Source organism: Tursiops truncatus, chromosome 20 (genome assembly GCF_011762595.2).
Source record: "Tursiops truncatus isolate mTurTru1 chromosome 20, mTurTru1.mat.Y, whole genome shotgun sequence".
NCBI classification, from domain to species: Eukaryota; Metazoa; Chordata; class Mammalia; order Artiodactyla; family Delphinidae; genus Tursiops; species Tursiops truncatus.
The window spans coordinates 20,808,163-20,835,814 of record NC_047053.1 but is presented as its reverse complement, the minus strand read 5'-3'; the positions used below and the strand labels follow the sequence as shown (position 1 = coordinate 20,835,814).

General features: G+C 65.1%; 1 protein-coding gene and 9 non-coding genes across 10 annotated transcripts; 1 reads left to right on the top strand and 9 right to left on the bottom strand.

Moving 5' to 3' along the window:
- Positions 1-2,194: 2,194 nt before the first annotated feature.
- Positions 2,195-2,313, bottom strand: LOC117309854 (5S ribosomal RNA). Its single transcript, XR_004524143.1, has one exon. It is a non-coding gene; the product is annotated as a 5S ribosomal RNA (ribosomal RNA).
- Positions 2,314-5,011: 2,698 nt separating this feature from the next.
- Positions 5,012-5,130, bottom strand: LOC117309842 (5S ribosomal RNA). Its single transcript, XR_004524131.1, has one exon. It is a non-coding gene; the product is annotated as a 5S ribosomal RNA (ribosomal RNA).
- Positions 5,131-7,830: 2,700 nt separating this feature from the next.
- LOC117309829 (5S ribosomal RNA) lies at positions 7,831-7,949 on the bottom strand. The gene has a single exon (XR_004524120.1). It is a non-coding gene; the product is annotated as a 5S ribosomal RNA (ribosomal RNA).
- Positions 7,950-8,890: 941 nt separating this feature from the next.
- LOC117309930 (5S ribosomal RNA) lies at positions 8,891-9,009 on the bottom strand. The gene has a single exon (XR_004524212.1). It is a non-coding gene; the product is annotated as a 5S ribosomal RNA (ribosomal RNA).
- A 2,701-nt stretch (positions 9,010-11,710) lies between these two features.
- On the bottom strand, positions 11,711-11,829 carry LOC117309917 (5S ribosomal RNA). The gene has a single exon (XR_004524203.1). It is a non-coding gene; the product is annotated as a 5S ribosomal RNA (ribosomal RNA).
- Positions 11,830-14,531: 2,702 nt separating this feature from the next.
- LOC117309905 (5S ribosomal RNA) lies at positions 14,532-14,650 on the bottom strand. Its single transcript, XR_004524192.1, has one exon. It is a non-coding gene; the product is annotated as a 5S ribosomal RNA (ribosomal RNA).
- Positions 14,651-15,582: 932 nt separating this feature from the next.
- LOC117309899 (5S ribosomal RNA) lies at positions 15,583-15,701 on the bottom strand. Its single transcript, XR_004524187.1, has one exon. It is a non-coding gene; the product is annotated as a 5S ribosomal RNA (ribosomal RNA).
- A 934-nt stretch (positions 15,702-16,635) lies between these two features.
- On the bottom strand, positions 16,636-16,754 carry LOC117309894 (5S ribosomal RNA). The gene has a single exon (XR_004524183.1). It is a non-coding gene; the product is annotated as a 5S ribosomal RNA (ribosomal RNA).
- A 934-nt stretch (positions 16,755-17,688) lies between these two features.
- LOC117309823 (5S ribosomal RNA) lies at positions 17,689-17,807 on the bottom strand. Its single transcript, XR_004524113.1, has one exon. It is a non-coding gene; the product is annotated as a 5S ribosomal RNA (ribosomal RNA).
- Positions 17,808-18,455: 648 nt separating this feature from the next.
- Positions 18,456-22,511, top strand: LOC117309477 (transmembrane protein 102-like). The gene is given in 4 exon segments (XM_033847370.2): positions 18,456-21,076; positions 21,178-21,321; positions 21,324-21,487; positions 21,489-22,511. Coding segments are annotated over 4 exon segments (1,527 nt in total). The 5' UTR covers positions 18,456-20,862; the 3' UTR covers positions 22,494-22,511.
- Positions 22,512-27,652: the final 5,141 nt, after the last annotated feature.

Below are 27,652 nucleotides of genomic sequence, written 5' to 3'. Positions count from 1 at the left end.
TGCCCTCGATCCCGCTCCCGCACCCGGCCGCGGTGACACGCCAGAGGGGCGGGGTGGTGGTGGGGCTTTTGTCGGAGGGAGCTGTGGAGGGACACTCCGGCACACAGGTGGCGGCGCCGGGACTGGGCGCCGGTGGGGGCGGCCAGGTGCAGGTCGAGGGGCTCGTGGGCCGAAAGGACGGCAACTGGGCCCGCGGCGCAGTCTGGGTCTGGAGGGCTCTGAGCCTCCATCCGCTCTGGTTCCTCGGGGCTACCGGCCCGAAGCCTGGTAGCGCGACACCCCACCGGCCCACAGACGTAGCCTCCCCAGCTGTGCTCACAGCGAGTCCAACCGCAGCCTGCACCCCTCCACGGGACACTTGGATTACTCCCGCGATCCCCACGAGGTGCGGCACCCGGCGGCCGCATGGGCTGAGATCCTGCCCTTGCGGCGCCCTGTGGCCACCTCCGCCTCCCTCACGGTACTGGCCGAGGCCTCGGACCAGCGGGCCCCGGCTCCCAGCTCAGCGCTGCTCCTCCGCCCCTCTCACCTCCTGCCCGACGTCCAGGCTACCGAGCACCCTCCACCCCCGCCCACCTTCATGCCACTCAGCCGGAACCCAGGAGGCAATGCCAACTACCAGGTGTATGACAGTCTGGTGCTGAAGCGGCAACCGCAGGAGGGCCAAGCGCGGGCCAACTCGCTGCTACCTTCCACCTCGGCCTCCAGGCCCTCTCTGCACGGGAGCCAGACTGGGAAAATGAACTTACCAGCAGCAAATGGGGGCGGGGGCAGGGGCAGGGGGCGGCAGGGCATGGAGAGAGGAATAAAGAGCGCCAGAGTCCAGGAAACATTGGTGGTCTGTGGCTTGGAAGCGCCACTCCTTCTGCCAGCCTGGGTCCCTTTGCTTGGCTTCCTGCAATAAGAAGCCAGTGTCCCCTTCTTGGCCTGAGGGTCCCTTTGGTTTAGTGGCCACAGTTCTGCCAGCAGGCCCCTCCTGGTCCTATACCATGCACTAAGTACATCTGCAGCTGCAGACTCCAAACCCCTGGTCTCTGGGCACCTCCTCTGTGTCTCAGCTGTCCCTGTCCACAGAGAGCCTCATACAAGAAGTTGCTTCCAAACTGGGAGGTTCCACATCTGGGCAGGTCCAGCTCCAGGCCCAGTGAAGGGCATGAAGAAGGCTGAGGCTCTGGACTCCAGCCAGGCCTTCAGCAGGCCTCTGAGGCCAAGGTCTTCCTAGTCTCAAGAGGGGCCAAGAGACGCAATGTGTCATTTGAACAAGTGAGTCAGCGGGCGGTGAGCGAATGAATGACCGCGCGAGGGGATGTATGCCGGCCACCGGGCCCTGTTTGACTGTCCAGGCTCAGCTTACCTGACCCTGGTTACCAGGGAATGCCACTCTGGGCCCTCCTTTTCATCCCCCTCCCTCACTGTGACCTCACCACCTGCCCCATTATGACCCAGTCTGGCTCCCAGTTAAAACTGGAGGGCAGGGGGCCCAGGCAGTCCTGGGACCAACGGCCATGGGTGAGCGAAACTACTACCGAGCCGAGCCGTTCACTGGCCCCATCCCCAGGAAATGCCAGGAGCAAGGATACTCAATTCTTCTGATCCCGGTCAGCTTCATCTTGCTCAACGTGGGGATCAACGTGGTGACTATGGTCAGGGCAGGATCTGTGCAGCGCGGTTGGGGGAGCCCTGGGGTCTTGAAGGGGCTGAGGTGGGAGGGCTGCTGGGGTGTGACCGGACAAGGGTTGGATTTCAGGGCTCACCCTGCTCCCGGCCTCCCCCCTCCCCTTCTTCCCTCAACTCTGGAGGCATCTGAAGAGATTCTTGCGGGCACTTTTCAATCGTATTTTCCACAAAGGTGAGTGGGCGCCGGCGTGGGTTCAGGGGATGTGGGCCTGTCCCCTTTCTTCTATCCCTGCCTTGATTCTCAGCCCCTCAGGAACCCAGGCCCTGACCCATCTCGCCTTTCCCCACAGACAAGCAAGCCAGCTGTGTAGGCAGCCATCGCATGTGCATGCGCTGCTCCGTGGATCCCAAGAACCTGTGCTCAAGAGTTTCTTCCCGCTTCTGCCATCGCCCAAGCTTCCTGCTCGGGCAGGCAAACCACCTTGACTACTGCCTGCAGCGGGGCCCGGCGGGGGCGGAGCCGGCGGCCCCCGCCGCGGGCGAGTAAAGGAGAAGGCGGGCGGAGCGGGAGGCAAAAAGCCTACAGCACCCGGTATTCCCAGGCGGTCTCCCATCCAAGTACTAACCAGGCCCGACCCTGCTTAGCTTCCGAGATCAGACGAGATCGGGCGCGTTCAGGGTGGTATGGCCGTAGACGGGGGCGGGGGCCGCGGGCTGCCTCTTGAGGGCCAGTTTCGCTGGCGCTGGCGCCTGAACGCCAGCCTGGCGGCCGGCCCGCCCCGGCAGGGCCCCCTGGCCCGCCCAGGCAGGGGGAACGGAGGTCTCGGGTATCGGGCGGCGGCGGAGGGTTTGGCGACCACCTCCCAGCCCAGGGCGGCCGTGACCCAGCAAACCCTTCGGCGCTTGGCGCCCCGCCCAAGATCCCGCACGTCGCCCACAGGGACGTGGCCCCGGAGGACTTCAGGGCCCGGGGCCCGCGGTCCCTTGGGCATCGGCCCTGCCCGCCCACGCGGCGCTCGGCGCAGCCCGGCCGCAGCCCGGGCCGGCCCTCCTGCCCGACAGCAGCTGGCCCGAAGCCACTGGGAGCCACCATTGAGTCGCCACGGCCCCTCAGCCCCGGCAAGGCCACCCCTGCCCCACACCCCCCGCCGAGCTCAGGACCCCGCCCCTGGTGGCCGGCAGGCCCGGGGAAGCGGCCCCTGCCCTCGATCCCGCTCCCGCACCCGGCCGCGGTGACACGCCAGAGGGGCGGGGTGGTGGTGGGGCTTTTGTCGGAGGGAGCTGTGGAGGGACACTCCGGCACACAGGTGGCGGCGCCGGGACTGGGCGCCGGTGGGGGCGGCCAGGTGCAGGTCGAGGGGCTCGTGGGCCGAAAGGACGGCAACTGGGCCCGCGGCGGAGTCTGGGTCTGGAGGGCTCTGAGCCTCCATCCGCTCTGGTTCCTCGGGGCTACCGGCCCGAAGCCTGGTAGCGCGACACCCCACCGGCCCACAGACGTAGCCTCCCCAGCTGTGCTCACAGCGAGTCCAACCGCAGCCTGCACCCCTCCACGGGACACTTGGATTACTCCCGCGATCCCCACGAGGTGCGGCACCCGGCGGCCGCATGGGCTGAGATCCTGCCCTTGCGGCGCCCTGTGGCCACCTCCGCCTCCCTCACGGTACTGGCCGAGGCCTCGGACCAGCGGGCCCCGGCTCCCAGCTCAGCGCTGCTCCTCCGCCCCTCTCACCTCCTGCCCGACGTCCAGGCTACCGAGCACCCTCCACCCCCGCCCACCTTCATGCCACTCAGCCGGAACCCAGGAGGCAATGCCAACTACCAGGTGTATGACAGTCTGGTGCTGAAGCGGCAACCGCAGGAGGGCCAAGCGCGGGCCAACTCGCTGCTACCTCCACCTCGGCCTCCAGGCCCTCTCTGCACGGGAGCCAGACTGGGAAAATGAACTTACCAGCAGCAAATGGGGGCGGGGGCAGGGGCAGGGGGCGGCAGGGCATGGAGAGAGGAATAAAGAGCGCCAGAGTCCAGGAAACATTGGTGGTCTGTGGCTTGGAAGCGCCACTCCTTCTGCCAGCCTGGGTCCCTTTGCTTGGCTTCCTGCAATAAGAAGCCAGTGTCCCCTTCTTGGCCTGAGGGTCCCTTTGGTTTAGTGGCCACAGTTCTGCCAGCAGGCCCCTCCTGGTCCTATACCATGCACTAAGTACATCTGCAGCTGCAGACTCCAAACCCCTGGTCTCTGGGCACCTCCTCTGTGTCTCAGCTGTCCCTGTCCACAGAGAGCCTCATACAAGAAGTTGCTTCCAAACTGGGAGGTTCCACATCTGGGCAGGTCCAGCTCCAGGCCCAGTGAAGGGCATGAAGAAGGCTGAGGCTCTGGACTCCAGCCAGGCCTTCAGCAGGCCTCTGAGGCCAAGGTCTTCCTAGTCTCAAGAGGGGCCAAGAGACGCAATGTGTCATTTGAACAAGTGAGTCAGCGGGCGGGTGAGCGAATGAATGACCGCGCGAGGGGATGTATGCCGGCCACCGGGCCCTGTTTGACTGTCCAGGCTCAGCTTACCTGACCCTGGTTACCAGGGAATGCCACTCTGGGCCCTCCTTTTCATCCCCCTCCCTCACTGTGACCTCACCACCTGCCCCATTATGACCCAGTCTGGCTCCCAGTTAAAACTGGAGGGCAGGGGGCCCAGGCAGTCCTGGGACCAACGGCCATGGGTGAGCGAAACTACTACCGAGCCGAGCCGTTCACTGGCCCCATCCCCAGGAAATGCCAGGAGCAAGGATACTCAATTCTTCTGATCCCGGTCAGCTTCATCTTGCTCAACGTGGGGATCAACGTGGTGACTATGGTCAGGGCAGGATCTGTGCAGCGCGGTTGGGGGAGCCCTGGGGTCTTGAAGGGGCTGAGGTGGGAGGGCTGCTGGGGTGTGACCGGACAAGGGTTGGATTTCAGGGCTCACCCTGCTCCCGGCCTCCCCCCTCCCCTTCTTCCCTCAACTCTGGAGGCATCTGAAGAGATTCTTGCGGGCACTTTTCAATCGTATTTTCCACAAAGGTGAGTGGGCGCCGGCGTGGGTTCAGGGGATGTGGGCCTGTCCCCTTTCTTCTATCCCTGCCTTGATTCTCAGCCCCTCAGGAACCCAGGCCCTGACCCATCTCGCCTTTCCCCACAGACAAGCAAGCCAGCTGTGTAGGCAGCCATCGCATGTGCATGCGCTGCTCCGTGGATCCCAAGAACCTGTGCTCAAGAGTTTCTTCCCGCTTCTGCCATCGCCCAAGCTTCCTGCTCGGGCAGGCAAACCACCTTGACTACTGCCTGCAGCGGGGCCCGGCGGGGGCGGAGCCGGCGGCCCCCGCCGCGGGCGAGTAAAGGAGAAGGCGGGCGGAGCGGGAGGCAAAAAGCCTACAGCACCCGGTATTCCCAGGCGGTCTCCCATCCAAGTACTAACCAGGCCCGACCCTGCTTAGCTTCCGAGATCAGACGAGATCGGGCGCGTTCAGGGTGGTATGGCCGTAGACGGGGGCGGGGGCCGCGGGCTGCCTCTTGAGGGCCAGTTTCGCTGGCGCTGGCGCCTGAACGCCAGCCTGGCGGCCGGCCCGCCCCGGCAGGGCCCCCTGGCCCGCCCAGGCAGGGGGAACGGAGGTCTCGGGTATCGGGCGGCGGCGGAGGGTTTGGCGACCACCTCCCAGCCCAGGGCGGCCGTGACCCAGCAAACCCTTCGGCGCTTGGCGCCCCGCCCAAGATCCCGCACGTCGCCCACAGGGACGTGGCCCCGGAGACTTCAGGGCCCGGGGCCCGCGGTCCCTTGGGCATCGGCCCTGCCCGCCCACGCGGCGCTCGGCGCAGCCCGGCCGCAGCCCGGGCCGGCCCTCCTGCCCGACAGCAGCTGGCCCGAAGCCACTGGGAGCCACCATTGAGTCGCCACGGCCCCTCAGCCCCGGCAAGGCCACCCCTGCCCCACACCCCCCGCCGAGCTCAGGACCCCGCCCCTGGTGGCCGGCAGGCCCGGGGAAGCGGCCCCTGCCCTCGATCCCGCTCCCGCACCCGGCCGCGGTGACACGCCAGAGGGGCGGGGTGGTGGTGGGGCTTTAGTCGGAGGGAGCTGTGGAGGGACACTCCGGCACACAGGTGGCGGCGCCGGGACTGGGCGCCGGTGGGGGCGGCCAGGTGCAGGTCGAGGGGCTCGTGGGCCGAAAGGACGGCAACTGGGCCCGCGGCGCAGTCTGGGTCTGGAGGGCTCTGAGCCTCCATCCGCTCTGGTTCCTCGGGGCTACCGGCCCGAAGCCTGGTAGCGCGACACCCCACCGGCCCACAGACGTAGCCTCCCCAGCTGTGCTCACAGCGAGTCCAACCGCAGCCTGCACCCCTCCACGGGACACTTGGATTACTCCCGCGATCCCCACGAGGTGCGGCACCCGGCGGCCGCATGGGCTGAGATCCTGCCCTTGCGGCGCCCTGTGGCCACCTCCGCCTCCCTCACGGTACTGGCCGAGGCCTCGGACCAGCGGGCCCCGGCTCCCAGCTCAGCGCTGCTCCTCCGCCCCTCTCACCTCCTGCCCGACGTCCAGGCTACCGAGCACCCTCCACCCCCGCCCACCTTCATGCCACTCAGCCGGAACCCAGGAGGCAATGCCAACTACCAGGTGTATGACAGTCTGGTGCTGAAGCGGCAACCGCAGGAGGGCCAAGCGCGGGCCAACTCGCTGCTACCTTCCACCTCGGCCCTCCAGGCCCTCTCTGCACGGGAGCCAGACTGGGAAAATGAACTTACCAGCAGCAAATGGGGGCGGGGGCAGGGGCAGGGGGCGGCAGGGCATGGAGAGAGGAATAAAGAGCGCCAGAGTCCAGGAAACATTGGTGGTCTGTGGCTTGGAAGCGCCACTCCTTCTGCCAGCCTGGGTCCCTTTGCTTGGCTTCCTGCAATAAGAAGCCAGTGTCCCCTTCTTGGCCTGAGGGTCCCTTTGGTTTAGTGGCCACAGTTCTGCCAGCAGGCCCCTCCTGGTCCTATACCATGCACTAAGTACATCTGCAGCTGCAGACTCCAAACCCCTGGTCTCTGGGCACCTCCTCTGTGTCTCAGCTGTCCCTGTCCACAGAGAGCCTCATACAAGAAGTTGCTTCCAAACTGGGAGGTTCCACATCTGGGCAGGTCCAGCTCCAGGCCCAGTGAAGGGCATGAAGAAGGCTGAGGCTCTGGACTCCAGCCAGGCCTTCAGCAGGCCTCTGAGGCCAAGGTCTTCCTAGTCTCAAGAGGGGCCAAGAGACGCAATGTGTCATTTGAACAAGTGAGTCAGCGGGCGGTGAGCGAATGAATGACCGCGCGAGGGGATGTATGCCGGCCACCGGGCCCTGTTTGACTGTCCAGGCTCAGCTTACCTGACCCTGGTTACCAGGGAATGCCACTCTGGGCCCTCCTTTTCATCCCCCTCCCTCACTGTGACCTCACCACCTGCCCCATTATGACCCAGTCTGGCTCCCAGTTAAAACTGGAGGGCAGGGGGCCCAGGCAGTCCTGGGACCAACGGCCATGGGTGAGCGAAACTACTACCGAGCCGAGCCGTTCACTGGCCCCATCCCCAGGAAATGCCAGGAGCAAGGATACTCAATTCTTCTGATCCCGGTCAGCTTCATCTTGCTCAACGTGGGGATCAACGTGGTGACTATGGTCAGGGCAGGATCTGTGCAGCGCGGTTGGGGGAGCCCTGGGGTCTTGAAGGGGCTGAGGTGGGAGGGCTGCTGGGGTGTGACCGGACAAGGGTTGGATTTCAGGGCTCACCCTGCTCCCGGCCTCCCCCCTCCCCTTCTTCCCTCAACTCTGGAGGCATCTGAAGAGATTCTTGCGGGCACTTTTCAATCGTATTTTCCACAAAGGTGAGTGGGCGCCGGCGTGGGTTCAGGGGATGTGGGCCTGTCCCCTTTCTTCTATCCCTGCCTTGATTCTCAGCCCCTCAGGAACCCAGGCCCTGACCCATCTCGCCTTTCCCCACAGACAAGCAAGCCAGCTGTGTAGGCAGCCATCGCATGTGCATGCGCTGCTCCGTGGATCCCAAGAACCTGTGCTCAAGAGTTTCTTCCCGCTTCTGCCATCGCCCAAGCTTCCTGCTCGGGCAGGCAAACCACCTTGACTACTGCCTGCAGCGGGGCCCGGCGGGGGCGGAGCCGGCGGCCCCCGCCGCGCGGGCGAGTAAAGGAGAAGGCGGGCGGAGCGGGAGGCAAAAAGCCTACAGCACCCGGTATTCCCAGGCGGTCTCCCATCCAAGTACTAACCAGGCCCGACCCTGCTTAGCTTCCGAGATCAGACGAGATCGGGCGCGTTCAGGGTGGTATGGCCGTAGACGGGGGCGGGGGCCGCGGGCTGCCTCTTGAGGGCCAGTTTCGCTGGCGCTGGCGCCTGAACGCCAGCCTGGCGGCCGGCCCGCCCCGGCAGGGCCCCCTGGCCCGCCCAGGCAGGAGGAACGGAGGTCTCGGGTATCGGGCGGCGGCGGAGGGTTTGGCGACCACCTCCCAGCCCAGGGCGGCCGTGACCCAGCAAACCCTTCGGCGCTTGGCGCCCCGCCCAAGATCCCGCACGTCGCTCCACAGGGACGTGGCCCCGGAGGCTTCAGGGCCCGGGGCCCGCGGTCCCTCGGGCATCGGCCCTGCCCGCCCACGCGGCGCTCGGCGCAGCCCGGGCCGCAGCCCGGGCCGGCCCTCCTGCCCGACAGCAGCTGGCCCGAAGCCACTGGGAGCCACCATTGAGTCGCCACGGCCCCTCAGCCCCGGCAAGGCCACCCTTGCCCCCACACCCCCCGCCGAGCTCAGGACCCCGCCCCTGGTGGCCGGCAGGCCCGGGGAAGCGGCCCCTGCCCTCGATCCCGCTCCCGCACCCGGCCGCGGTGACACGCCAGAGGGGCGGAGTGGGGGGGGGGGCTTTTGTCGGAGGGAGCTGTGGAGGGACACTCCGGCACACAGGTGGCCGCGCCGGGGCTGGGCGCCGGTGGGGGCGGCCAGGTGCAGGTCGAGGGGCTCGCGGGCCGAAAGGACGGCATGCTGGGCCCGCGGCGGAGTCTGGGTCCGGGCCGGCCACCCCGGGAGCGTCTGGGGTGCGGCTGCCTTCCAGGGCCGCCTTCTGGCCGCCTGGCCGGACGGGCCGGCGGGGAGCGCCCCCGCCAGGCGCGCGCCGTGGTGGGAGGGGCCTGAGGAGGTGAGGCCTGCAGCGGGGCCCGGCGGGGGCGGAGCCGGCGGCCCCCGCCGCCGCGGGCGAGTAAAGGAGAAGGCGGGCGGAGCGGGAGGCAAAAAAGCCTACAGCACCCGGTATTCCCAGGCGGTCTCCCATCCAAGTACTAACCAGGCCCGACCCTGCTTAGCTTCCGAGATCAGACGAGATCGGGCGCGTTCAGGGTGGTATGGCCGTAGACGGGGGCGGGGGCCGCGGGCTGCCTCTTGAGGGCCAGTTTCGCTGGCGCTGGCGCCTGAACGCCAGCCTGGCGGCCGGCCCGCCCCGGCAGGGCCCCCTGGCCCGCCCAGGCAGGAGGAACGGAGGTCTCGGGTATCGGGCGGCGGCGGAGGGTTTGGCGACCACCTCCCAGCCCAGGGCGGCCGTGACCCAGCAAACCCTTCGGCGCTTGGCGCCCCGCCCAAGATCCCGCACGTCGCCCACAGGGACGTGGCCCCGGAGGCTTCAGGGCCCGGGGCCCGCGGTCCCTCGGGCATCGGCCCTGCCCGCCCACGCGGCGCTCGGCGCAGCCCGGCCGCAGCCCGGGCCGGCCCTCCTGCCCGACAGCAGCTGGCCCGAAGCCACTGGGAGCCACCATTGAGTCGCCACGGCCCCTCAGCCCCGGCAAGGCCACCCCTGCCCCACACCCCCCGCCGAGCTCAGGACCCCCGCCCCTGGTGGCCGGCAGGCCCGGGGAAGCGGCCCCTGCCCTCGATCCCGCTCCCGCACCCGGCCGCGGTGACACGCCAGAGGGGCGGAGTGGGGGGGGGGCTTTTGTCGGAGGGAGCTGTGGAGGGACACACCGGCACACAGGTGGCCGCGCCGGGGCTGGGCGCCGGTGGGGGCGGCCAGGTGCAGGTCGAGGGGCTCGTGGGCCGAAAGGACGGCAACTGGGCCCGCGGCGGAGTCTGGGTCTGGAGGGCTCTGAGCCTCCATCCGCTCTGGTTCCTCGGGGCTACCGGCCCGAAGCCTGGTAGCGCGACACCCCACCGGCCCACAGACGTAGCCTCCCCAGCTGTGCTCACAGCGAGTCCAACCGCAGCCTGCACCCCTCCACGGGACACTTGGATTACTCCCGCGATCCCCACGAGGTGCGGCACCCGGCGGCCGCATGGGCTGAGATCCTGCCCTTGCGGCGCCCTGTGGCCACCTCCGCCTCCCTCACGGTACTGGCCGAGGCCTCGGACCAGCGGGCCCCGGCTCCCAGCTCAGCGCTGCTCCTCCGCCCCTCTCACCTCCTGCCCGACGTCCAGGCTACCGAGCACCCTCCACCCCCGCCCACCTTCATGCCACTCAGCCGGAACCCAGGAGGCAATGCCAACTACCAGGTGTATGACAGTCTGGTGCTGAAGCGGCAACCGCAGGAGGGCCAAGCGCGGGCCAACTCGCTGCTACCTTCCACCTCGGCCTCCAGGCCCTGTCTGCACGGGAGCCAGACTGGGAAAATGAACTTACCAGCAGCAAATGGGGGCGGGGGCAGGGGCAGGGGGCGGCAGGGCATGGAGAGAGGAATAAAGAGCGCCAGAGTCCAGGAAACATTGGTGGTCTGTGGCTTGGAAGCGCCACTCCTTCTGCCAGCCTGGGTCCCTTTGCTTGGCTTCCTGCAATAAGAAGCCAGTGTCCCCTTCTTGGCCTGAGGGTCCCTTTGGTTTAGTGGCCACAGTTCTGCCAGCAGGCCCCTCCTGGTCCTATACCATGCACTAAGTACATCTGCAGCTGCAGACTCCAAACCCCTGGTCTCTGGGCACCTCCTCTGTGTCTCAGCTGTCCCTGTCCACAGAGAGCCTCATACAAGAAGTTGCTTCCAAACTGGGAGGTTCCACATCTGGGCAGGTCCAGCTCCAGGCCCAGTGAAGGGCATGAAGAAGGCTGAGGCTCTGGACTCCAGCCAGGCCTTCAGCAGGCCTCTGAGGCCAAGGTCTTCCTAGTCTCAAGAGGGGCCAAGAGACGCAATGTGTCATTTGAACAAGTGAGTCAGCGGGCGGTGAGCGAATGAATGACCGCGCGAGGGGATGTATGCCGGCCACCGGGCCCTGTTTGACTGTCCAGGCTCAGCTTACCTGACCCTGGTTACCAGGGAATGCCACTCTGGGCCCTCCTTTTCATCCCCCTCCCTCACTGTGACCTCACCACCTGCCCCATTATGACCCAGTCTGGCTCCCAGTTAAAACTGGAGGGCAGGGGGCCCAGGCAGTCCTGGGACCAACGGCCATGGGTGAGCGAAACTACTACCGAGCCGAGCCGTTCACTGGCCCCATCCCCAGGAAATGCCAGGAGCAAGGATACTCAATTCTTCTGATCCCGGTCAGCTTCATCTTGCTCAACGTGGGGATCAACGTGGTGACTATGGTCAGGGCAGGATCTGTGCAGCGCGGTTGGGGGAGCCCTGGGGTCTTGAAGGGGCTGAGGTGGGAGGGCTGCTGGGGTGTGACCGGACAAGGGTTGGATTTCAGGGCTCACCCTGCTCCCGGCCTCCCCCCTCCCCTTCTTCCCTCAACTCTGGAGGCATCTGAAGAGATTCTTGCGGGCACTTTTCAATCGTATTTTCCACAAAGGTGAGTGGGCGCCGGCGTGGGTTCAGGGGATGTGGGCCTGTCCCCTTTCTTCTATCCCTGCCTTGATTCTCAGCCCCTCAGGAACCCAGGCCCTGACCCATCTCGCCTTTCCCCACAGACAAGCAAGCCAGCTGTGTAGGCAGCCATCGCATGCGCATGCGCTGCTCCGTGGATCCCAAGAACCTGTGCTCAAGAGTTTCTTCCCGCTTCTGCCATCGCCCAAGCTTCCTGCTCGGGCAGGCAAACCACCTTGACTACTGCCTGCAGCGGGGCCCGGCGGGGGCGGAGCCGGCGGCCCCCGCCGCCGCGGGCGAGTAAAGGAGAAGGCGGGCGGAGCGGGAGGCAAAAAGCCTACAGCACCCGGTATTCCCAGGCGGTCTCCCATCCAAGTACTAACCAGGCCCGACCCTGCTTAGCTTCCGAGATCAGACGAGATCGGGCGCGTTCAGGGTGGTATGGCCGTAGACGGGGGCGGGGGCCGCGGGCTGCCTCTTGAGGGCCAGTTTCGCTGGCGCTGGCGCCTGAACGCCAGCCTGGCGGCCGGCCCGCCCCGGCAGGGCCCCCTGGCCCGCCCAGGCAGGGGGAACGGAGGTCTCGGGTATCGGGCGGCGGCGGAGGGTTTGGCGACCACCTCCCAGCCCAGGGCGGCCGTGACCCAGCAAACCCTTCGGCGCTTGGCGCCCCGCCCAAGATCCCGCACGTCGCCCACAGGGACGTGGCCCCGGAGACTTCAGGGCCCGGGGCCCGCGGTCCCTTGGGCATCGGCCCTGCCCGCCCACGCGGCGCTCGGCGCAGCCCGGCCGCAGCCCGGGCCGGCCCTCCTGCCCGACAGCAGCTGGCCCGAAGCCACTGGGAGCCACCATTGAGTCGCCACGGCCCCTCAGCCCCGGCAAGGCCACCCCTGCCCCACACCCCCCCGCCGAGCTCAGGACCCCGCCCCTGGTGGCCGGCAGGCCCGGGGAAGCGGCCCCTGCCCTCGATCCCGCTCCCGCACCCGGCCGCGGTGACACGCCAGAGGGGCGGGGTGGTGGTGGGGCTTTTGTCGGAGGGAGCTGTGGAGGGACACTCCGGCACACAGGTGGCGGCGCCGGGACTGGGCGCCGGTGGGGGCGGCCAGGTGCAGGTCGAGGGGCTCGTGGGCCGAAAGGACGGCAACTGGGCCCGCGGCGCAGTCTGGGTCTGGAGGGCTCTGAGCCTCCATCCGCTCTGGTTCCTCGGGGCTACCGGCCCGAAGCCTGGTAGCGCGACACCCCACCGGCCCACAGACGTAGCCTCCCCAGCTGTGCTCACAGCGAGTCCAACCGCAGCCTGCACCCCTCCACGGGACACTTGGATTACTCCCGCGATCCCCACGAGGTGCGGCACCCGGCGGCCGCATGGGCTGAGATCCTGCCCTTGCGGCGCCCTGTGGCCACCTCCGCCTCCCTCACGGTACTGGCCGAGGCCTCGGACCAGCGGGCCCCGGCTCCCAGCTCAGCGCTGCTCCTCCGCCCCTCTCACCTCCTGCCCGACGTCCAGGCTACCGAGCACCCTCCACCCCCGCCCACCTTCATGCCACTCAGCCGGAACCCAGGAGGCAATGCCAACTACCAGGTGTATGACAGTCTGGTGCTGAAGCGGCAACCGCAGGAGGGCCAAGCGCGGGCCAACTCGCTGCTACCTTCCACCTCGGCCTCCAGGCCCTGTCTGCACGGGAGCCAGACTGGGAAAATGAACTTACCAGCAGCAAATGGGGGCGGGGGCAGGGGCAGGGGGCGGCAGGGCATGGAGAGAGGAATAAAGAGCGCCAGAGTCCAGGAAACATTGGTGGTCTGTGGCTTGGAAGCGCCACTCCTTCTGCCAGCCTGGGTCCCTTTGCTTGGCTTCCTGCAATAAGAAGCCAGTGTCCCCTTCTTGGCCTGAGGGTCCCTTTGGTTTAGTGGCCACAGTTCTGCCAGCAGGCCCCTCCTGGTCCTATACCATGCACTAAGTACATCTGCAGCTGCAGACTCCAAACCCCTGGTCTCTGGGCACCTCCTCTGTGTCTCAGCTGTCCCTGTCCACAGAGAGCCTCATACAAGAAGTTGCTTCCAAACTGGGAGGTTCCACATCTGGGCAGGTCCAGCTCCAGGCCCAGTGAAGGGCATGAAGAAGGCTGAGGCTCTGGACTCCAGCCAGGCCTTCAGCAGGCCTCTGAGGCCAAGGTCTTCCTAGTCTCAAGAGGGGCCAAGAGACGCAATGTGTCATTTGAACAAGTGAGTCAGCGGGCGGTGAGCGAATGAATGACCGCGCGAGGGGATGTATGCCGGCCACCGGGCCCTGTTTGACTGTCCAGGCTCAGCTTACCTGACCCTGGTTACCAGGGAATGCCACTCTGGGCCCTCCTTTTCATCCCCCTCCCTCACTGTGACCTCACCACCTGCCCCATTATGACCCAGTCTGGCTCCCAGTTAAAACTGGAGGGCAGGGGGCCCAGGCAGTCCTGGGACCAACGGCCATGGGTGAGCGAAACTACTACCGAGCCGAGCCGTTCACTGGCCCCATCCCCAGGAAATGCCAGGAGCAAGGATACTCAATTCTTCTGATCCCGGTCAGCTTCATCTTGCTCAACGTGGGGATCAACGTGGTGACTATGGTCAGGGCAGGATCTGTGCAGCGCGGTTGGGGGAGCCCTGGGGTCTTGAAGGGGCTGAGGTGGGAGGGCTGCTGGGGTGTGACCGGACAAGGGTTGGATTTCAGGGCTCACCCTGCTCCCGGCCTCCCCCCCTCCCCTTCTTCCCTCAACTCTGGAGGCATCTGAAGAGATTCTTGCGGGCACTTTTCAATCGTATTTTCCACAAAGGTGAGTGGGCGCCGGCGTGGGTTCAGGGGATGTGGGCCTGTCCCCTTTCTTCTATCCCTGCCTTGATTCTCAGCCCCTCAGGAACCCAGGCCCTGACCCATCTCGCCTTTCCCCACAGACAAGCAAGCCAGCTGTGTAGGCAGCCATCGCATGTGCATGCGCTGCTCCGTGGATCCCAAGAACCTGTGCTCAAGAGTTTCTTCCCGCTTCTGCCATCGCCCAAGCTTCCTGCTCGGGCAGGCAAACCACCTTGACTACTGCCTGCAGCGGGGCCCGGCGGGGGCGGAGCCGGCGGCCCCCGCCGCCGCGGGCGAGTAAAGGAGAAGGCGGGCGGAGCGGGAGGCAAAAAGCCTACAGCACCCGGTATTCCCAGGCGGTCTCCCATCCAAGTACTAACCAGGCCCGACCCTGCTTAGCTTCCGAGATCAGACGAGATCGGGCGCGTTCAGGGTGGTATGGCCGTAGACGGGGGCGGGGGCCGCGGGCTGCCTCTTGAGGGCCAGTTTCGCTGGCGCTGGCGCCTGAACGCCAGCCTGGCGGCCGGCCCGCCCCGGCAGGGCCCCCTGGCCCGCCCAGGCAGGAGGAACGGAGGTCTCGGGTATCGGGCGGCGGCGGAGGGTTTGGCGACCACCTACCAGCCCAGGGCGGCCGTGACCCAGCAAACCCTTCGGCGCTTGGCGCCCCGCCCAAGATCCCGCACGTCGCCCACAGGGACGTGGCCCCGGAGGCTTCAGGGCCCGGGGCCCGCGGTCCCTCGGGCATCGGCCCTGCCCGCCCACGCGGCGCTAGGCGCAGCCCGGCCGCAGCCCGGGCCGGCCCTCCTGCCCGACAGCAGCAGGCCCGAAGCCACTGGGAGCCACCATTGAGTCGCCACGGCCCCTCAGCCCCGGCAAGGCCACCCTTGCCCCCACACCCCCCGCCGAGCTCAGGACCCCGCCCCTGGTGGCCGGCAGGCCCGGGGAAGCGGCCCCTGCCCTCGATCCCGCTCCCGCACCCGGCCGCGGTGACACGCCAGAGGGGCGGAGTGGTGGTGGGGCTTTTGTCGGAGGGAGCTGTGCAGGGACACACCGGCACACAGGTGGCCGCGCCGGGGCTGGGCGCCGGTGGGGGCGGCCAGGTGCAGGTCGAGGGGCTCGCGGGCCGAAAGGACGGCTGCTGGGCCCGCGGCGGAGTCTGGGTCCGGGCCGGCCACCCCGGGAGCGTCTGGGGTGCGGCTGCCTTCCAGGGCCGCCTTCTGGCCGCCTGGCCGGCCGGGCCGGCGGGGAGCGCCCCCGCCAGCGCGCGCCGTGGTGGGAGGGGCCTGAGGAGGTGAGGCCTGCAGCGGGGCCCGGCGGGGGCGGAGCCGGCGGCCCCCGCCGCGGGCGAGTAAAGGAGAAGGCGGGCGGAGTGGGAGGCAAAAAGCCTACAGCAGCCGGTATTCCCAGGCGGTCTCCCATCCAAGTACTAACCAGGCCCGACCCTGCTTAGCTTCCGAGATCAGACGAGATCGGGCGCGTTCAGGGTGGTATGGCCGTAGACGGGGGCGGGGGCCGCGGGCTGCCTCTTGAGGGCCAGTTTCGCTGGCGCTGGCGCCTGAACGCCAGCCTGGCGGCCGGCCCGCCCCGGCAGGGCCCCCTGGCCCGCCCAGGCAGGAGGAACGGAGGTCTCGGGTATCGGGCGGCGGCGGAGGGTTTGGCGACCACCTACCAGCCCAGGGCGGCCGTGACCCAGCAAACCCTTCGGCGCTTGGCGCCCCGCCCAAGATCCCGCACGTCGCCCACAGGGACGTGGCCCCGGAGGCTTCAGGGCCCGGGGCCCGCGGTCCCTCGGGCATCGGCCCTGCCCGCCCACGCGGCGCTAGGCGCAGCCCGGCCGCAGCCCGGGCCGGCCCTCCTGCCCGACAGCAGCAGGCCCGAAGCCACTGGGAGCCACCATTGAGTCGCCACGGCCCCTCAGCCCCGGCAAGGCCACCCTTGCCCCCACACCCCCCGCCGAGCTCAGGACCCCGCCCCTGGTGGCCGGCAGGCCCGGGGAAGCGGCCCCTGCCCTCGATCCCGCTCCCGCACCCGGCCGCGGTGACACGCCAGAGGGGCGGAGTGGGGGGGGGGGCTTTTGTCGGAGGGAGCTGTGCAGGGACACACCGGCACACAGGTGGCCGCGCCGGGGCTGGGCGCCGGTGGGGGCGGCCCGGTGCAGGTCGAGGGGCTCGCGGGCCGAAAGGACGGCTGCTGGGCCCGCGGCGGAGTCTGGGTCCGGGCCGGCCACCCCGGGAGCGTCTGGGGTGCGGCTGCCTTCCAGGGCCGCCTTCTGGCCGCCTGGCCGGCCGGGCCGGCGGGGAGCGCCCCCGCCAGCGCGCGCCGTGGTGGGAGGGGGCCTGAGGAGGTGAGGCCTGCAGCGGGGCCCGGCGGGGGCGGAGCCGGCGGCCCCCGCCGCGGGCGAGTAAAGGAGAAGGCGGGCGGAGTGGGAGGCAAAAAGCCTACAGCACCCGGTATTCCCAGGCGGTCTCCCATCCAAGTACTAACCAGGCCCGACCCTGCTTAGCTTCCGAGATCAGACGAGATCGGGCGCGTTCAGGGTGGTATGGCCGTAGACGGGGGGCGGGGGCCGCGGGCTGCCTCTTGAGGGCCAGTTTCGCTGGCGCTGGCGCCTGAACGCCAGCCTGGCGGCCGGCCCGCCCCGGCAGGGCCCCCTGGCCCGCCCAGGCAGGGGGAACGGAGGTCTCGGGTATCGGGCGGCGGCGGAGGGTTTGGCGACCACCTCCCAGCCCAGGGCGGCCGTGACCCAGCAAACCCTTCGGCGCTTGGCGCCCCGCCCAAGATCCCGCACGTCGCCCACAGGGACGTGGCCCCGGAGGCTTCAGGGCCCGGGGCCCGCGGTCCCTCGGGCATCGGCCCTGCCCGCCCACGCGGCGCTCGGCGCAGCCCGGCCGCAGCCCGGGCCGGCCCTCCTGCCCGACAGCAGCTGGCCCGAAGCCACTGGGAGCCACCATTGAGTCGCCACGGCCCCTCAGCCCCGGCAAGGCCACCCCTGCCCCACACCCCCCGCCGAGCTCAGGACCCCGCCCCTGGTGGCCGGCAGGCCCGGGGAAGCGGCCCCTGCCCTCGATCCCGCTCCCGCACCCGGCCGCGGTGACACGCCAGAGGGGCGGAGTGGGGGGGGGGGGCTTTTGTCGGAGGGAGCTGTGGAGGGACACACCGGCACACAGGTGGCCGCGCCGGGGCTGGGCGCCGGTGGGGGCGGCCAGGTGCAGGTCGAGGGGCTCGCGGGCCGAAAGGACGGCTGCTGGGCCCGCGGCGGAGTCTGGGTCCGGGCCGGCCACCCCGGGAGCGTCTGGGGTGCGGCTGCCTTCCAGGGCCGCCTTCTGGCCGCCTGGCCGGCCGGGCCGGCGGGGAGCGCCCCCGCCAGCGCGCGCCGTGGTGGGAGGGGCCTGAGGAGGTGAGGCCTGCAGCGGGGCCCGGCGGGGGCGGAGCCGGCGGCCCCCGCCGCGGGCGAGTAAAGGAGAAGGCGGGCGGAGTGGGAGGCAAAAAGCCTACAGCACCCGGTATTCCCAGGCGGTCTCCCATCCAAGTACTAACCAGGCCCGACCCTGCTTAGCTTCCGAGATCAGACGAGATCGGGCGCGTTCAGGGTGGTATGGCCGTAGACGGGGGCGGGGGCCGCGGGCTGCCTCTTGAGGGCCAGTTTCGCTGGCGCTGGCGCCTGAACGCCAGCCTGGCGGCCGGCCCGCCCCGGCAGGGCCCCCTGGCCCGCCCAGGCAGGAGGAACGGAGGTCTCGGGTATCGGGCGGCGGCGGAGGGTTTGGCGACCACCTCCCAGCCCAGGGCGGCCGTGACCCAGCAAACCCTTCGGCGCTTGGCGCCCCGCCCAAGATCCCGCACGTCGCCCACAGGGACGTGGCCCCGGAGGCTTCAGGGCCCGGGGCCCGCGGTCCCTTGGGCATCGGCCCTGCCCGCCCACGCGGCGCTAGGCGCAGCCCGGCCGCAGCCCGGGCCGGCCCTCCTGCCCGACAGCAGCTGGCCCGAAGCCACTGGGAGCCACCATTGAGTCGCCACGGCCCCTCAGCCCCGGCAAGGCCACCCCTGCCCCACACCCCCCGCCGAGCTCAGGACCCCGCCCCTGGTGGCCGGCAGGCCCGGGGAAGCGGCCCTTGCCCTCGATCCTGCTCCCGCACCCGGCCGCGGTGACACACGAAATGGGCGGGGGGTGGGGGGCTTTTGTCGGAGGGAGCTGTGGAGGGACACACCGGCACACAGGTGGCGGCGCCGGGGCTGGGCGCCGGTGGGGGCGGCCAGGTGCAGGTCGAGGGGCTCGCGGGCCGAAAGGACGGCAACTGGGTCCGCGGCGGAGTCTGGGTTCGGGCCAGCCACCCCGGGAGCGGGAGCCCCAAGGCCCTAGAGCTGCATTGTCAATTACAGTAGCCACTAGCCAAATGCCTATTAGAATGTAAATTATTAAAAATTAAGGAAAATTAATTGTTTTTAAAATTAAGTTAAAAATTTCTCTTCCTCAGAGAACAGAATTTCTATGGCATCCAATTCTGTTCCCTGGTGGTCCAGTTGTTGGGACTTGGCGCTTTCACTGCTGTGGCTGGGGTTCAATTCCTGGTCGGGGAACTCAGACCCCGGAAGCTTCATGGCTTGGCCAAAAAAAAAAAAAAAATTCTTTTCCTCAGTGCCACGACCTTCTAAATTCAGTAGGCACATGGAGCTAGCGGCTACTGCATTGGATGGCACAGATTTAGAACATTTGCATTATCATGGAAAATGCTATTAGAGAGCAGTGCTTTAGAGTTTAGAGCAATTTTCCTTTCCCTGTCACCCACCCCCAGCATCTTAAAGCTCCCCCACAGACCAGAGAACTTAGCTCTTTTTAGGGTGGCTCAGAAGCCACCCGCTGGGGAGGAGGTAAGATGTGGGGATGGACAGCCAATGCCTGATTTCCCCAGACTGTGAGAAAGAGCCCAGGCTTCAGTTTTCCTCATCTGGTCTCTTGGGTCACGACCAGATGTATGGAAACTTGCCTTCCCCGTTCTGGGCTGTGTTTGGGGCTCTTGGTTACTGAAGGAGAAGACCTCTCTTTGTCAGTGACTAGGAATCCTTGTGTTTTAGGCTCCCCAAATTGAGCCCTGGATTCTGAGGGTCCCCTCCTTCATAGGCCTCTAAATTTTTCGAGGTGTCTCCACTTAATTTTCTTGCCCATGGACTTAGGCCTAGTTCACTGTGGAGACAGACCCCTGGGAAAAAGGAATGTTAGAAATCCTGGTCCAGTATGCATTGGTCTAATCTGTGAGCGTGTCTCTGGTGTCCTATCTTTCTGTCCTATTATTCTGAGTCCTAGTTTCATCCTGGACTTAAGCTGTGTCCATGATAGCACTGGTCGCTGAAAGCCATTTCCTTCCCCTGATAATTTTTCATTGCCCTGCGCTAGCCCAGCTGGAGTTTCCTCTGGACTTGATTTTCAGTCCTGATAACTCTTCTGTATACACACATAAGCTGCGAGATTCCAAAGCGTTTTCCCTGCCACCACTTGTGTGTCTGAGGTGGGCAACACTAATATGTCCCTTCCCTGAGTCAGATGTCCATCCCTGGGTCACTACATGCACACTATCGGTGTGTTCTTGTCTAACGTTACCACCACCGATTCCAAGGAGATACGTCCCAGCTGGAGAGCCCATTTCCAACACCTCTCTGGCTCAGCTCTGACCTTGGACAAGTCATGTGCAACCTTTCTAGGCTTGCAGTCTCATCTCTAAAATGAAGTTATAATTGCATGCAAGAACCCTTCTAGATTTAAATGACCAGGGCTCCTCTACCCCCAAGTGAGATGTAGAGTCCCCTATTTCTCCGCATGCCCTAGTGTATGTCCCTTATTATTGTTTGCTATTCAGATCCATCCTATTAGGCCTCTGTTCTAACCCCAAGGAGTGTTTGTGTGGTTCACCTGGCCTTGTAAAGACACAGAATAGTTTATCATAAAGACACAGAATAGTTTATCATAAAGACACAGAATAGCTTATCTCCATAGAAACTACAACTTCCATCAGGCACTACTTCAACGGAACAGGAAAGGATGTGGGGGCGTGACACTAACGCCCTGGTAGCTTTGAAGACAAACTACAACTCCCAGGACAGCCGTGAGATCTCTGCAGAGCGAAAGGAGTGACTGAACTCTGACTGGAGGCCGGGCTGGTCCGGAACCATCCCGACAGTCTCCAGAAAGGAGCGTGGTTATAATTTAGGGGCGTGGCCTTGCAGGCAGCAGGAAGAAGTTACCTGTTGAATCTTCCTATCCATTCTCTTCCCAGCCTTTGTAGCTAACCCTAAGAGGGAAGCCGCAAACCACTAGCCTCTTCTGAAAAAGAGGTAAGGGGACGTAGTCAAGGGGCAGCGAAGGAGGCTATTGCATTCCTTAGGAGGGGCCAAACAGCTACTTTCTACCCGCTGAGACAGGTGAACCGTTCCATGGGGGCGGGGACCAGCATATGAGAAAAGGGCAAGGGCGGAGGAGGTATTTATTTGTTCTCTTTCAAGACTAAATTTAGGGCCCTTCGTCTGCAGACCCATTGGCGGACTCTGTCTTGGGAACCCTCTTGGCCTCTGGAAGAGAAAAGAACGGGGGCCAGTTTTCCGCAGCAAAAGGAACGGCCCGTCTGGGCTTCCTCCCGTCTGTGTAATTCCTAGCCCCCAAACGATAGAGCCATATGGCTTCCGCGGTCTGGAGGAGTGCTCCCTGGTGGGGCCCACTGCCCCCAGCCCCAGCCCGGCCGCTCACGGACATGGACTTCTGCTCTGGGGCGCAGCTGCAAGAACTAACCCAGCTGATCCAGGAGCTGGGTGTGCAGGCGAGCTGGAGTGAAATTCCCAAGCCAGGACCAGATCTCCTCCAGGGCAAGGACTTTGTTTTCTCTTTGCTAGGTAAGTAACCCTCCCAGCCTTTGGGAACTTGCAGCTCTCAGCTACGCCTCACCCCGCCCCGGCTCTGGATCACGACTTTACGATCCCTTCTGTTTCCTTAGGTCTCGTTCACCGCCGGGACCCTCGCTTTCCTCCTCAGGCAGAGCTCCTGCTGCTTCGTTGCGGGATTCGCGAGGGCTCCCTGGATCTGGGACCTGCGCCTCTAGGGCCCTACGCTCGGGGACCTCACTACGACGCGGGCTTCACACTCTGGTGCCCGTGCTTTCGCTAGATGGCACTGGGCAGGAGCTGCAACCGGACGTGGGATCCTGTTACACATGGCTCTTCCTTCCAGATCAGGTACGCGGAACCTCGGTCCGGGAGGCGTGGCAGGATTGCCTAGGACCCCCAGTCCCAGGAGGACGTGATTCTGATCCACCCAGCCCAAAACAAAGAAACTCCCAAGGATCCGCAAATCTCCGTGGACCAGCCACACGTCACTGAGCCTGAGGCACACGAGTCTTTGGAAAACTCACCTAGTAATGTTTCAGTGCCAGAGTTGCCTCAACAAGACGTAACCGATGTTGACTTTCCCTCACCACTGAAAAAAACGAATGGTGACGTCACCAAAGCAACCGACGTTAGCCCAGTGCCACAGCCGTTGGAGGCTCCGGAGGCATGGCCCACATTGTGCCCCGCCCAGGTGGCTGCCTGGTTCTTTGCTTCGCTGGCTGCGGTCGCTGAGTCCCTGTTTCCGGTTCCGGGTGCCCCGCGCTTGGTCCAGGCAGCCCGCCACGCGGGGGTCACCACTATCCTCCTGGCTACGCCCGGGACCCCACGCCGCCTCCTGCTTTTCGACTTGATCCCCGTGGTGTCCGTGGCCGGCTGGCCCCAGGGGTCTGGGAGCCACTCGTGGGCCGGCCCGCTGGCCTCGGAGTCGTCTTCCTTCTACCTGGTGCCCGGCGGCGGCGGCACAGAGCGGCCGGACGCCTCCGGCTCGCAGCTCTGCTTCGCCCGCCAAGAGCTGGCGCTCAAGACGCGCATACCCGTTTCCCTGCTGCACGCGCACGCGGCGGCTCAAGCGCTGCTGCGCCCTCTGGTGGCCGGGACTACGGTCGCGGCGCCCTACCTCCTACGGACGTTGCTCTACTGGGCGTGTGAGCGGCTGCCTGCGCTCTATTTGGCGCGACCCGAGAATGCGGGCGCCTGCTGCCTCGGGCTGCTGGATGAACTGGGCCGGGTGCTCGAGGCCGGGACGCTGCCCCACTATTTTCTGAGTGGCCAAAAGCTCCGTGCGGGGGACGGGGCCGCTTCGCTGCTCGGGGCGTTGGCCCTGCTTCGCAGGGACCCTGCCCGCGCCCTGCGGGCCTCTGTGGAAGAGGCCAAGGCTGCACGCAAGGGGGGAGGCTTAGCCGGCGTGGGAGGCGGGGCCCATTAAAGACGCTGTTCCTACTAACCTGGAATGTGCTTCTGCTGGCCAGCGGGATGTGGAGGGGACTGCTCTCCCCTCACCTGGGAGACAGGCTGAGCGCTTTGGGCCCGAAGAGCCCGTTCTAGAAGGCCTCCTTGCCGGTTCCTCCGCTTCCTCCCACCCTCCTCCCGCCCCATCCCTGGCACAGGTCGTTCCATTCTGGCCAAATCTGTGGCCAGCACCCCGCCCACTCCGGTGCAGCCCCTGGCATCCACCTCCCGCTAGTTCTTATGGTCTTTTCTCTTAGGAGTCAATAGGGATGGGGGTAATATATTTGCTGAAAAAACGTGTAAAGGAGAAAGGTATGGAGACCAGGGACTGACCAATTTGTCTCACACAAAAGCAGAGACATTAAGGAGGCCGGATTTCACCCCAGGCTAGACCTCACCACCACCGCTATCTCTTCAGTTATTCCCCCCACCTTCCTCATCCAGTTCTGTCCTCCATCCCGGGCAGTAGGGTCCCTTTCTCCATTCTCGGGGCATCCGCCATTCCATCTATCTAAGCCCAACCTCTCCCCCCATCCAGAGTTCCATTCAGTGGAGTCGCCTCCTTGTCCCTCCTCCTCTGAACCCCGAGACATGCGAGACATGCGGCCTTGCCTCGGCTCCGCCTGTCTCTAAGACTGTCGCCACTCCCTGCCTCCAAGGAACCCCGGGGTTCCGCCCGCCTAGCTTTACCTCTTGCTCTTTGCCGGCGTCTCCGCCCCCTGCCCCACCCCCGGGCCGGCTCTCGGAGGAGGGTTAGCTGCTGTCGCCGCCGCCGCCTCAGCTTCCCACAGCCGCTACCGCTGCCGCCGCTCCGCTTGGTCCAGCCGCCAGGCCCAGAGCTCAATTCCCCAGACCAGGGCGCTCTGCGGAGACACCCTCACTCCTTCCTGGGGTCCGGGACGCCTAGCCGGGCGTGGGGTGGAAGCTCCGCTTGCGGGGTACAGGGAGGGAGGAGCCTGGAACCGGTGCCAGCGCCAGCCGTCCCCGGATCGACAAGAGAGGACAGGTTGAGAGGCGTCGGGGAAGGAAGGGGGGGCGCTATAGGCAGTCCCGGGGAGGACAAGGAAGCCCTGTCGCAGAAAGCTCTGATGCGCTCTGACTTATAGCGGGTCTGTTCACATTTGGGTACCCGTGACAACGTGGGTGCACTCTTCTCTCGGGGTCTGGTTGGATTGGAGGGCGTGGGATCTAAACAGCACCAGCTGTCTCCGAGGAAATTAGGGGCTGCCAGAAAAAAACAAAAGAGCCAAAAACCTATGCTCCTTATTCCGAGGTGACACAGGACCCTCCAGACAACCACCTGGTGTAACCACTAGGAAGGGCGGATTTGGAGGTTACTTCAAAAGGAGTGGATGGTAACAAGGTGAGGAAAGGGGCTCAGCAGCTGGAACGCTGTGCCACTAGAAATGGGGGTGACTTGGTAAAAAGCGGTATCGTCCAGAGACAGGGTCTGGGAACCTCTTCTTGCTGATTGGCGACAGTCTGGATATTTCAAGGCATACATTGTTTTGGGATTTCAGTGAAAAAAAGTGGGGGATCCTTCACTTAGTGGGTGGCAAAGGAAAAGACACCAAGGTTGGGTTCTCCCTAGACACTGGCAGCACCCCAGCAGGGGTGGGGTGAGCTAATATCCCCAAAGCTAAGGACCCACACCCTTAAAATTACAAGAGTGGCTTTGGCAGGAGTGCAGGGCCCAGAAATAGGGTGGAAAGGTGCCTGGGGATATTGGAACCACATCCTGGAAAATTTGAGGGTCTTGGCTTTGGGATAGTGTTAGTGGGGGACAGGGACACTGGAGATCAGAGAAGGGGGAGTTTTCTGTGGGGGGCAAAGGTCGAGGGTGGGGTCAACTGAGAGGTACATAGGCTGCTGGGTCTGGCGAAGCTAGCACGAGGCCCAAGGGTGGGAGCTGGTGCCTGGGGTGGGGGTCGTCTAGGGCTTATCCTCAGATCCCGTGGGTGAGGCGGCGAGTCGGACTGGAGAGTCAAGAGCATGTCCTGGTGAGCTAGCGGGCTTCTCCGGGGTGGCCCAGCGCGCTCCGGGAGCCTGCCGGTTTGGGGGTGTCTCCTCCCGGGGCGCCATGGCGGCACTGGTCAGCAGCCTGATCCGGCAGAAGCGGGAGGTCCACGAGCCCGGGGACAGCTGGCCCGTGTCGGCGCAGCGGCGCGTGTGTCCCCGCGGCACCAAGTCCCTTTGCCAGAAGCAGCTCCTCATCCTGCTGTCCAAGGTGCGACTGTGCACCCCCACACACACACACAAACAGTGAGCTCCCCTTAGTGAAGGCCCACATTGACCTGTCCTATCTTCTTCTGTGGGCAGGGGTCCTGAAAAACAGGGGCAGATGTCACCAGGTCCACCGTCGTGGCAGGTCAGGCAGTTTTTGTGTGGGTCCCTGATGGGCCCAACTTCTGCCCGGCTGCCTGGCAGAAGGCTGGGGTTGTTCTAGGGTCCATGAAGGTGGATCCACATAGAAGGTACCAGAAGAATCTGAGGCTGAAATTACATATTACCTAATGATAGCAGGCTGCCCCCGACCCCCAACCCTTCCTGACTCTGGGTCTCAGTCTTCTCCATAAGATGAGCAAAAATGCATGCATTTTTATGCCACATACTTATCACAACTTATCACAGCTTGTAATCAATCACAAGCTTAGTGTCTGTCTTCCCCTCTAGAATGGAAGTTCCACGAGGACAGGCTACGTCCGTCTTGCTCACCCTTGTGAGCAGTGGCTGTGGTACCAGAAATATTCATCATATTGTGAAAGGGAGGGAGAGGGAAGAGAGGGAGGGAGGAAGGGGAAACTGAGTGGGCAGAGGGAGATTGGATTCCTATTATCTAAGGGCTCTGGGTTACGGGAGCAGGGCTAGAGAGAAGAACCGGAACACTGTGCCCAGTCTGCAGAGGAAGCTGGGAGAGTGGACTGAAATCGCTGACCCACATCACTGGAGCAGTGGGTCCTCAGCTCAGAAAAGCAAACTTGTGTCTGTCCTCTGGACTTACTCTTTACAAGCCCCGTGCCCCTTCCTTGTGCGAAGGTGGGCAGAGGTAGGAGACCTCCCTGCTTTCGTCCTCCTCCTCCTGGACCCCCACCCCCACCCCAGGCCAGTCTCAGGTGGTGGTTTCTTTCCCCCTTTCTCCCACACAGAGGCTGGCTCGCCTCTCAGTGGGATGGTGAATAAGCCCTTGGGTGACGCTAGTTGCCATCAGGCATTAGGGGCCTAATGAGAATCATCTTCCTTGACGACTCCAGCACCTTCCATCCCCAGGGCCGCCAACAGCCCGGCCAGCCCTCCCCACACTGCACCTCCGAGCTCCAGACAGACGTGGGCTATGGGGAGGGACGAGAGCCGCTCTCCGCAAGCCCCCGTGCCAAGCTGAGGCGGCAAGAGCCAGCAGCCGGGGAGGAGGGAGGCTTCCGGGAAGGCTCCAAGCCCATTTTCCAAAAAGAAAATGTCACTTTTCTAGATGAAAAGGAAACTCAGTATCGAGAGTTCTAGCACTGAGACAGATGAGGGACAGAGACGAAGCGCCCCAGCTGGCCTTGCTCTGACCTACCTCTTCCCACACTCTGTCTGGTTGAGTGAAGAGATATGGGGGGCGGGGGGGGGGCGGGGCGGTGACCCTGAAGATCCACACACACACCCCCGGCATACGAGCTATGTCCATAGGATTGAAGACCCTCTCCCTCCAGAGTAGAGTGGGATTGAGAGCCGGTCCTTGGGGGTTGGGGCGTGATACCCAATGATGCTATAAAATCATTTCTATTGATCCAATGCCTGGCTGACAGTTGACGGTTGACTCGTCTGATCTGGGTTGCGCTCGAATGGAACGGGCCTGACGGTGGGAAAGAACGCCACCCCCCCCCACCCCTCCCCCTCGGCAGATGCCTGGGTGAGTGTGCAAGAGGACGGTTCCCCACCCCCACCCCCATGTCCCTTTAAAGGCTGGCAAAACAACTTGTAGGAAGGCATGTCCCTTCCTCTTCGTGTCCCTCCACCCCCAGCAGCGGACAGATTTTCCAGGAGCTGCGTGCGTCCCGGACCCATCCCCAAACGAAGCTGAGCCGGCGAGGTCCGGCGCGGCCCGAGAGGGGCTGGGCGCGACAGCTCGGCTGATTCCCACCCAGGGCTCCGAAGAGCCCCACGCACACTCTGGGGTGGGGATAGGGTACCCTCTATGCGCGCCTCTGTCCGAGAGGCTGTAAAACACCTCTGGCCACCAGCGAGGAGAGAGCATCCTTTGAAAAGGGACAACAGTGTCTGCGGTGGCGTCTTCCGGGGTGGGGGAGGGAATGTGGCCGCTGCAGCCGGCCGGCCCCACTGGGGCCCCAGCGCTAGCCTGCTCTGGGGAGGAAAAATAAAACATGAAACAGGGGTTAGCGGAATCGTGAGGTCGGCCCTTGCCCAAGTCTCATTAAGGAGACGCGCGCGCTCCCAGGCTGGGGATGCGTAATGGACACGTGGACAGGGGAGGGGAAGCTGGGGCGCGAGGCAGGAGTTGGGGGGCCTCTCCGTGGCGCGCGAATCGTGGGCCGCGCGCTCCGGGGCCACGTGACCACGGGGAATCGGGGAGGGGCCGGAGCCCAGGCAGGCGCGGTGCTCCGCTCACCCAAACTGACTCCGAGAGAGAGCGAGCCAGAGAGCGAGCAGATGCCCGGCTGCACCGAGACATCGGGCATCCGGGGGCAGGGCGGGGGCGGCGAGGAAGAAGAGACATCGGAGACTCTGAACCCCGGAAAAGTTCAAGGTTTGTGCAGATTCCCCCGGGGAAGGCGGAGCAGCGTGGCCCTCTGCTGAGACAGAGCGACACAGCATGTGGAACCTTAGTTCCCCGACCAGGCTTCGAACCCGCAGCCCCTGCTGTGAAAGCACAGTCTTAACCACTGGACTACCAGGGAAGTCCCTCAGAATACAGAATTCTTATCTACTGCTTATGTGTGGTTATTCAAGCAGGGCCGTCGCTATTAAGCATATTCCTGGGACTTCCCTGCTGGCGCAGTGAAAAACAATCCGCCTGCCAACTCAGGGGACACAGGTTCAATCCCTGGTCCAGGAAGATTCCACATGCTGAGGAGCAACTACTGTGCTCTAGAGCCTGCAAGCCACAACTACTGAGTCTGCATGCCGCAACTACTG